Raw genomic sequence first — 10,293 nt, 5'->3', positions numbered from 1 at the left:
AATGATGTTCTTCATGTATTTGTCCTTTTGTGTAAGCTATATTATGTGTCTTTGCCATTTTCACTTTACTTCATTTTTTTGTCTCTTAATGTTAATGCGTGTTTTATGGTTGTGCGACTTTTCTGCATCTTTGTCTTCACTTTCCATCTATCCTGCATCTGTTGTTGTGTTGCATCTTGTGTCTATTTATAGAAATAAATTTTGCGTCTCTCTTCCACTATTGTGCCTTTTAAACAGAGCACAGACTTTCAAAACAAGAAGGAAGAAACAGTCACTTCATACACAGGCCTCTCCCCAGAGGTCCCAAATCTGCCACCTGGGCCCGATTTGATAATCATATGTGACTGTAGGTCTCATTTACATGTACAAATTCACATTCTTAGCATTGTTACAAAAAAGCAGATAAAACAACATAATTAAGTGATTAAGTGTTTAATGACTAATTATACTACCAACAGAGATAATAACACCAGTGAATGAAGTCATAAAAAAATCCTCATGCAGCGGGGAAGCATGCACTTATTTACAACTATAAACAAAAAGGAGCTGTTGAATGAAGGTCCCATATGGATAACCAGTCTCCCCTTGGCACTGAATAGTCCATATTTTATCGTCATTTAATAACCTAGGAGGACTCTTGTTCTGATCTTTATCCTGCAAGTACCGGTCCTCCCACTGTTACAAATCTGTGAAAATAAGTCTTTATAGCCAGGGAGATGTGGAGCTTCTAAAGGCAATGAAGTGTGAAGGATCCTCCTGCCACGGTGCTTTGCATTTTATACATGCTCAGTCTGTGTCCGTCTGTCTGTCTAGTGCCTGACACTCTGGCTCTTCTCCCTCTCTCTGTCTGCTCCGTCTCTGCCAACACAATTGCCCTTTTCATCACCTGTCTGGGACGTCACCTCAGAACTGGAGACAAAAACATATTAAAATGAATCCATGAGATGACAGCGTCAATGGCAAAACAAAGAAATTATATTTTAAAATATGCAAATAGAGGAAAACATTTAGGTATTTTGGACCGTTTCTATTAAGTCATTATGCAATACATAATTTACCTTTGAATGTGAGTTGGCCTGTTGTCTTTGATGAGGTTGTTGAGTTTGTAGTAATCCAGGAAGGTTCGAGCAACATTCCTGCCCAGCTTCATATCTGAGGGTAGGGAGTCAAAGCCAGTTGTCTTTGGATGAGCTACAGGTTAAAGCAGCTGTGGAAGAAATATCCAGATCCTTTACCTGATATGTTATTTATGTTATATGTTATTGACTGGGTGCCTTTATCTGTTTATTATATTTAATAGTGAAATTTTTATGTTTATCTGTTTATCAATCTGAATTTCATCTATCTATCTATCTATCTATCTATCTATCTATCTATCTATCTATCTATCTATCTTAAGTAAAAGTACTCATGCCACACTGTGAAAATACTCCAGTACTGAGCAAAAGTGTCTAAGTATTATTAGTTAAATGTACTAAAAGTACACTTTCATAATGAAAAGTAAAAGTATTTACTCTAGAGAAAACTGGTCCCTCTCAGTGTTGGACTGTTACATATTTATGGATTTATATCATATTTATATTTTGGATTAATATTGCTGCTGCACTGATGTACATGTTGAACTACTATTGCAGTTGTTGAAGTACTTCATGTACTATGTTCTACAAGATATCAGATGTTTTCATTGGACTGTAAAGGTGTGAAGAAGTGTAGGACCCACAGACCTAAACAAGTTCTGCAGAGTAAGCTGAAGTTTCCAACTGTCTAGGAAAAAGATAAACATTTAATAAAAATTTAAGACATACAGAATCTTTAATATTTATGATGCATGACCCATACAAACCACTAAATCTCTCTGTACCTGCTGATGAAGATGTAATATTTTTTTTACTCCCTTTTTGTATCATGCGGTGAAGAAGATATTTCTCCCTCTTGGGAGTGGTTTTATTAAACGCTTGTGTGGATTCACCTGTTTTGTTATTGGACACAAAGTGTGTAACATAAAGTAACATAAATAAACCCTCAGAATGTCTCCTCAATCATCACAATCAAGAGACTTGGTGGGCTGCAGTAAATAACTAGGGACTAGTGCCTGGAGAAATGAGCAGTATATATCCTCAGGGTACAACACGCTGTGTTTGGAAATGAGCGAGACTAAATCAACTGCATTTTACTCACGTCAGCCAAATGCATGATGCTGGTATGAATCACACAAAAGTAATTACTTATACACTGAGGCCTAATTTAAATTCAGAGGTGAGCACACACATCATCCTCATGCCCAAATGTCCCTCACTACATTAGGGACAATATCAATAACTTCACCGCTTTTATAAAACACCTTAGCGTATATGAATGCTGTTGCTAAGCCTCTGATCATTAGACCAACAGGGCAAGTAATGATGACAATCAGGTTCAGATAATGAAAAAGTAGAGAAGCAGGATGCCAACAACATTCCCAATCACTAAGAGTGAGGATACACTATAGTAAGTGCAGTTAATAAGAACAATGTCACTAACAGAAGTAAATTTCCTCTGGTCACTGAGGCGAGTGGACTGAAAAACACCATCAATATCAGCTGCTAATCCATTCACTGTTTCAGACAAATGGTTTCTTCAGGAAGTATTCGGACGCCCTTCACTTCTTTTTATTGTTTTGTAGATTTAATATCAAAGGTACTCTACCTAATGCCTTGGCAGCCACTACAGGGTCTAGTGAAACTCAAAGAAAGACACCATAAACTGCTCCTTACCATCCCGTGCCCCTCCCAGCCCGTCCTGGTTCTGCTCTGGTTGCGACAAACTGTACAAAAGGCAGCTTCCAGTCCATAGACAGTGTTAGTTATTTAAGCTACAGTTAATGTGACACAAAGCACTGATGTTACATCCTGGGTTCTTTGTCATCTACCCGACCTAAGCTCTATTTGTCCGGTTTCTCAGTTTGTCTGAAGTCCTGCTGGTTCCAGACTTCATCCATCTCACAATTACTGAGGTCACTGTGTTCTTGGGAACTCTCAGAGCTTTAGAAACTGTTTTTTATACTCCTGCATTGATCTGTGCCTTACACTTTTATCATGAGGGTCTACAGGGAGTTTCCTAGCCTTGGCTTGGATTTTCTCCTGACATGCAGTGTCAGTCGTGGGACCGTGTATACACACCAGCACATGCTTTTCTAAACTCTGTCCTATTAATTCAATTTGCTATGGATGAACTCCAATAAAGTTCTAGACAAACCTGAAGAACGATTAAAGCAAATAGGAAGCACCTGAACAAGATTTTAGATATTGAATCAAAAGTTTCTAAAAGATGTTTTAACTTTATCATTAAGTTCTACTGAGTCTAGATTGATGAGGGTGGATTAAACGTTTATCCACTTAAAAATAATAATAAAACTACAAAACAATAAAGAGTTCATAAAGTGAACGGTCTGAATACTTTCAGCAGCGACTGTATGTTTATCCCAACTGCAGCGTCTGTACAGAATACATGTTGTCTACCTTCTTGAAGCACTAATGTTAAGCTATCTCCATTCTTCACCATGATGGAGCAACACAGCGACATAATCACTCACCTTTTCTTGTCATTACCTTGTTGGTGCTCAGAATCAGTCATTGCTGGACAGTCTATCTGTCACAACCATGTGCTTGAAACAACTGGCACACAAAGATTAAAAAGAGATTCAGTCATTTTCATTCTTCTTTTCCAGTTTCTAATAATGATAAAAAAATGACCTATGCCGTATAAATCCTGGTTACTACAAAGGTGCAACGCAATTGTCGAAAGCCATTAACTTCTAAACCATCCATCCTGGATTTGAACAGGCGTCCGGGGGCGTACACTTCAGGCTCTGTAGTTTGTCATATCTGAATCAACAGTCAAATGCACACGCATACACAGTCACAGGGTCTGTGCTGGGGAATATGCAGGGAAAACCCCTCTGTACTTAGTGTTTCACCTTGGTTTTTGAGAATATGTTCAAGAACCTGCACAGGCCTTCATTCTTCACCCGCCAGGGTGATGGCAACACTCTCCGCATGACTCCAGAGTCTATGTTTATACCCCATCTGGCTGTCTATCTGCGATTCCTGCATCAGGCCAGACTTGCTGAGAGACAGTGTGTGTGTGCGTATGTGAACAGTCTGTCTCATTAGAGTGGATGCTGATGATGCTGATTAGGCTGAGGTAAAACTATAGACAAACAAAGTAAGGTTATGTCCTTTTGAATCTTGCTTTTATGCTAATTTGAATGCATAATCATTCTGGACTAGTAGCAACAAATCTGTAGCCGTGCCAGTGTCACAGCTGTGCTCTGAGCTCAACGCTCACATCAGCATCGATGCTAACAAGCTAACGTTCAGCAGCAATAATGTTGACCTGACCTGAGGATGGCAGTGATCGCCAGCGTTGTTACAGTTCATCCTGGAGAGGATATGAACATGTGTAGCAAATGTCATGGCATTTTATCCAGTAGATATCGAGCTGTGTCGCAAGACGAGTGAAAACTTCGACCTGTTTAAACCACTAGAGGAAAAGTCGGGGGATCATCAAAGTCATTAGCATTTAACCACTGGGGATCATGCACGTCAATACAAAATATCATCAGTGTTCGACAGACAAACATGCAAACACACACACACACAGAAGTAAACACGCCCATGTACCTTTATACTGTATGTACAACCATACACCCTCTCTGTATCCTTGTTATCTTTACTTTGACCTCAGGAAAGTTTCTGGTGTTTTCCTTCAGTCTCCTTCATCAGCAGAGCTTGTTGCCAGTCCTGAGCTCTTTGGCCAGGCATGCTCAGTGACAAAAATATCTTCCAGACCCCACCGCGCGCAGATGGCCTCTCAGCTTGGCTTGTCACGACTCACCGTCTATTACAGGAGGTTTTGTGATGGACGGTGAGTTTCTGAACAAGAACTTCCTCCATGGTGCGAACGGAGGATGTCCTGACTGCTGTCTGGCCCACTGCCGAGGGAAAACGTAGGGTCTGGAGCAAAGCTGCTGCTGCAGCATGAAGTGATACACATGCGAGCCAGGAAACAGGCTGTAGTTTGGATTACAGAGGCAGGTGGTAGTGGAGATGTGCAAAAAACCTCAGTTGCTTTAGGCAACATCAAAGCAGCCACATGTGAGGTAACACATGGACGAATATTCATATTATATCGTTTAAACTGCCTGTTCAGCTTTAGTGGCTTTTAAAGCCTGTTCATTATTGTCCTAAAATCATTATCTAGCTGGAGGGAGGTCAGAGAGGTGTGTGTGTGCAGCCCATCAACATCTCACCTGCCTGTCACTGAGGTGTGTAAGGTATATTCTTTAACATTTCAGTACATATAACAGTCTTGTCTAATCAATAGCAGTTCATTGTCATGACTCAAGGACATGCCAGCGTAGGCGCTGATGAGATATGGATGAGACAAAGGGGACGGGGACGTCACGATTGTTTACCGCAGCTGTTTACTGCCAGCACGGCATTTAGTGGCTTTCACCGTCATGTCCCTCGTGCCTGGTTCTGGCAGACAGACAGACAAGGTGATGATCAGACAACAAGGCCCCCAGTGGTAAAATGGGCAAGACAGGCGAAGAATGCTGTCCAGATCGGACGAGAGTTAACAAGGAGACGAGCAAAGGGACATTCAAGCCATCAATACAGGGCCACTGACAGGCCCTGTCACCACACTGACACATCGAGAACTAATTATCAATGCTAATTAAGAGGCTAGTCAACAACAGCAATACAGAAAGGGACGTTTTTGTTCCCAATAGTGAATCAACAGATTGAAAGACCTCACGTCTCATTGCCCAATGGGACAAACAGTCTGATTTAAATCCATGACTGTCAGTGTCAAGGAGACAAACTATGAAAGTTCAGCAATAAAATGAAAGTACAGAAAAGTTTTTTTGTACAGTGTACACTAACAGGAACATAAAACTCTTCTGATCTATGCTGCTCTGAGAATGGAATATAGGTACTATTTTTATATTCCAGTTATTATATTTCTTTACAAGAGTTCTGCTCATTTGTTGGCGTCGCTTTGTCTATAAAAGCTAAAGAAGGAAAAGCACAGATGAACAAAAACACTGCACAATAAAGTGTATACAGACACACACACACGTGTCTTATGTGGGTAACTGTGGTTTACGGCTTCAAACCTCTCTTTATGTCTTTCCTTATTACTGTCATTAATCCTTATGGTGCTCATTTCTATGTTGCTACAATCCGATGACAGTCGGGATATAAATAACGAAACGAAAACAATAAGATTTAAAAAAATATGTACCTCAAAATCAAAGGATTTACTTCACTACTGACTGTGATGATCCTGTGGTTTGGGACATTTTGGTTGTAATTTAAAAACACTTTGACAGTTTTAACCTTCTAGTCTTTGACAATTCAGCTGCTTTCATCTCTGATTGTTTAACTGGAGGGTTAATTTACTTACATTTCAGTGGGTCCTTCCAGCCCAGTCACACCCAGATTATTTCAGTTTCTCTCAGTACTTGACCTTCAACTGCAACTTTAATGTCTTTCAGTATTTCAAGTGCTTGAACTGCAAATTTCCAAACTTTCTCACACTTTCTGTCGTCAACATTTTCAGCATAACCAAAACCTATCACCACAGAACTGGAGGTGCGTGTTTGTGCATCTTTGTGAGAACTCATGTGAGGACACCTGTTCATCTGAGCATAGCGACAATATTTGCGCAATCAACTGTGTGTATGAATGTGTGCGAGGCCATGTGTGTCTACTGGTTTCTGTGTGTGAGCACCTATCCATTTGTGCATGTCTGTGTGATATGATGTGTATGATGTGTGGTAGTGAAGCATATTTGCCTCCAAGCTATATCATTTGCATACTTGTCACAGCCTGTCCATTGGGTGTCAGGTTCACTGATGCATAGTGTGGCAGCTCTGGTGTTCATGGAGTCCCTCTGTTGGAGAGGTGCACGCTGAGGTGTAGCTGCTTTTGGCAGATAGACATCACACACTCGTGAAAAGAATGCCAGTCAAAGCCCGTGGCCCTGGCTGTCTAACCATGTTAGAGTGAAGCATCTTCTCGTTAGCCAACAGCACAAAAGCCCGTTGGAGAATCCAACATTGATGCACTTGATGATGGATGTGGGTGATCTGAGAGAAAATCTAAAAAAAAGAGGACTACCATTTTCAGAAGCCTCTGCACGTCTTTCTTTACTGAAGGATCTTTCTCTCAGAGTTGGAAATCTGAAAATCTTAAAAATCCCCACCTCTTTACTCTGACAGAAACAAGCTGCAAGAGCAAACTCTTTCTAGGAAACATTACAGACTGAATTGCTTTTAAAGTTTTAAAATAATTCTTCAAAGTCACAGAGGCACAAAGTCTCTTCACAACACACCAAAAGCACACGCACACACACCTGGGTGAGTACGCCCCCTAACTCACATTAATACACATACCGCACACACACATCGGAAAGTGTCAAGCTGACTTTTGAACGAGGTCCCAGATTCTCTCGACCTTGATCACTTTCCAGTTTAAACTTTACAGCTCCATCACAAAACACAGTCGTACTATGAAAATAGAAAAACCCACAGACCTAAATGTTTAATTAGAGAAGGGGATAGTAGGACGTCAGAGACACTGGAATATCCCTCGCTGAAATAAATTTCACTGCTGTCAGTAAACACAATAAAGTGACAATAAAGTGTCATATAAATGACGTTTTTTTTCATTACTTGTGAGGACTTTACATTGACTTAGATTTACTTCCTGGAGACACATCCTAACCTTAACCATCATCACTACTTGCCTGACGCCGATCCTGACCCCAACATTAAATCAAAGTCGTCATCCTAATGGTGGGGACCGAACACCTCGCCCATTAAGGAAAGCTAAATCCTCACAATGTGAATGTTTCCGTCCTCACCGTGCACTGTAATTCCAAACCAAGTGCTAAATGATTAGAGGACAAAGACAAGACAGACGCACGATAGAGTTTGTCCCTGCTGTGTTCAGAGAAGAGGATTCTCAGCTTGACTAGATGATATAATGAGCTGTTATGTTCTGGATGATGAGATGAGAGGAAAGGACAGAGCAGAGGAGAGAGGAGGACATGAGAAGAAAAGGAGAAGAGAGATCAGAAAATAAACACAGACACTGCCTTACACCTTTTTCTGAGCACTTTCAAACTGTGACAAAAGTCTCGGCAGTGAGAAAGGTTAAGATTTCAATTTTGGTGGCTACAGGGCACAGCGGTGGAGAAGGAGAGTCGAGAAAGATGAAAACGTAAGGGCAGCATGTTTGGAAGGTGGTAGGAGTTAGAGGCGTAGGTTATTATTTATTTGTCACGAATTAGTTTAGAGGGCTGTGCGTGCGTGTCTGTGTGTGTGTGTGCGTCAGGTGAGAAAGGTGGAAGGAGGGGGCGTTGAGATGCTAAAGGTCTCTGTTGATGATTTGCACGCTCCATCGAGTTGACTGCTGGGGCGTAAAAAGCGACATGGTTGGTTCCTTCAACCTGCCTGACCCCAATCTCCAGTCTACACCAGGTCCCTGTGCCACCTACACACCCTGTGGAGCCCCTCCTCCTTGTCCCTCCCCACCTTTTCACAAAGAAACACACACACACTCCTGGAGAATGAAAAAGATCAACCAAGCCCTCCCACCAGAGCTGAGCTCTCTCCGATTTGACCTTCAGGAGAAACGTCCCCTGTGCACACACACGGAGCCAGACACTCAAAACCCTGAGTGGAAATTATTATGGGCTTTTTTTTTTTTTTAGCATAACAGCTGGACACTTTTCAATGTAAACCTGACTGATTGTGGCTGTTATGGCGGCGTGCGTGAAGGGATAAAGTGATGAGAGGACGTAAGGAACACACACACACACACACATCAGACAGTCCTCACGGTGACGACCAGACATGCTTTTCCAGCCTCTTCAAAAGTTCTGACTGTTGACAGGACGCATGGTCATCTCTCAATAAATGACATTTATAAAATCATGGCATTAGAGATGTTCAGTAATCTATGTATGGAACAGATCTCTTTATCACTAACTTTTTATGTACTGGTGAATCACAAACTGCCTTCTTCTATGAGGGGTAAAATTGTGCCAGGTCTTGGCACTAGAGGGCACTAGGGCTTCGTCTATGTCCACCCTCCCCTCCACCTGCAGAAAACGTGTAGGGGAGCACATACCGTTCATATGTAGGGTCCTTATCACTCTCTAAATCTCTCATGCTCCCTCTTCTCACTCACTCTGTTAGTGAGAGCAGACCACCGTCAGCCAGCTCTCTGGAGCTCTTCAGCCCTGAGAAGGTCGGCTGATGGAAAACTTCCTCCCATCTGGCTCCATCAAGGTACCTGTGACCTTCGGTTCCCGTGATGAATGTGTGCGGGCACTTGTACTTGTGTGTGTGTGTGCATAATTCCAGCTGACAGGAATCATGTTTGTTCCATTGTTTATCGCAATCAAAGCCTCAACTGCGCAGCCACAGCACTACATATGCCAACACAAGCCCCTTTCTCTTCTCGCCTTTGTAAATGAAATCAATAGATGCAGCTATCACATCCCTATTCTGTCACTGCACATCTGTCGCAACAAGAGGCAACAAAAGAGCAACACGTTTTTCTAGCTAGCACGCATGACCCGACGCACAGACGCATTTTTAATGCACGCATGCACACACACTCACCACCAAGAGCACGCACACGTTAAAAAAATGACTCCAGTTATTACAAGATCAATTGGCTTGATTTCATTCAGAGGCTGTTACTGTGAAACGCGTGTTTGTGGGAGACAAAGAGAAGAAATTAAGACTCTAGAGACTGTTGTTGTCTAAACTCTGAGCAGCATCTTTTTCTGCACACACACACACACACACACACACAGATCACGACCGTTGAAGGATACATGTCTCCTCGGTGTAGGGCACGGGCGCTGTGCTGCCAGCTGTCATGTAGCTGTAGAAGGACACCTCTAGAGTGTAGCAGTAGGACGTGTCATCAAGGAGACCACCGAGGAACCGTCTACCGGTACCGGCCTTCACGACGTCCCGGTTAAAGGACGTGTTGGACTGGAGGAACACACAGGACAACATGTTGAGACATCAAGGTGGTTTAATGTTTAGAGAGACGACACTTCAGTGAAAAGATCAGGTCTCAAGTCTTAGTGTCAGCAAACATCCACCCTGCTAAAGCATCTTTGAGCTGTGAGAATTTCCCTGTGGAGATCATTAACCCTAACTATGACATACAACCCTAACTACCTCGACAGATCCTGAGCACCTCTATAGAAATTGATTTGAGC

At 42.1% G+C, this 10,293-nt stretch overlaps 1 protein-coding gene across 1 annotated transcript in view; it reads right to left on the bottom strand.

Moving 5' to 3' along the window:
- Window positions 1–570: 570 nt before the first annotated feature.
- Window positions 571–10,293, bottom strand: part of agbl4 (AGBL carboxypeptidase 4) — a 231,753-nt gene continuing 222,030 nt past the window's right edge. Inside the window, exons 11-13 of the mRNA XM_026304627.1 lie at window positions 9,898–10,060; window positions 1,059–1,152; window positions 571–909 (exon numbers count right to left, since the gene is read on the bottom strand). Coding sequence (XP_026160412.1) covers window positions 810–909; window positions 1,059–1,152; window positions 9,898–10,060 — 357 coding nt within the window. The 3' untranslated portion in view covers window positions 571–809. The remainder of the gene's footprint in view (window positions 910–1,058; window positions 1,153–9,897; window positions 10,061–10,293) is intronic.

The sequence above is a fragment of the Mastacembelus armatus genome, chromosome 4, assembly GCF_900324485.2.
Source record: "Mastacembelus armatus chromosome 4, fMasArm1.2, whole genome shotgun sequence".
Lineage (NCBI taxonomy): Eukaryota > Metazoa > Chordata > Actinopteri > Synbranchiformes > Mastacembelidae > Mastacembelus > Mastacembelus armatus.
The sequence above is the reverse complement of the archived record's forward strand: the minus strand, read 5'-3'. Positions and strand labels throughout refer to the sequence as shown.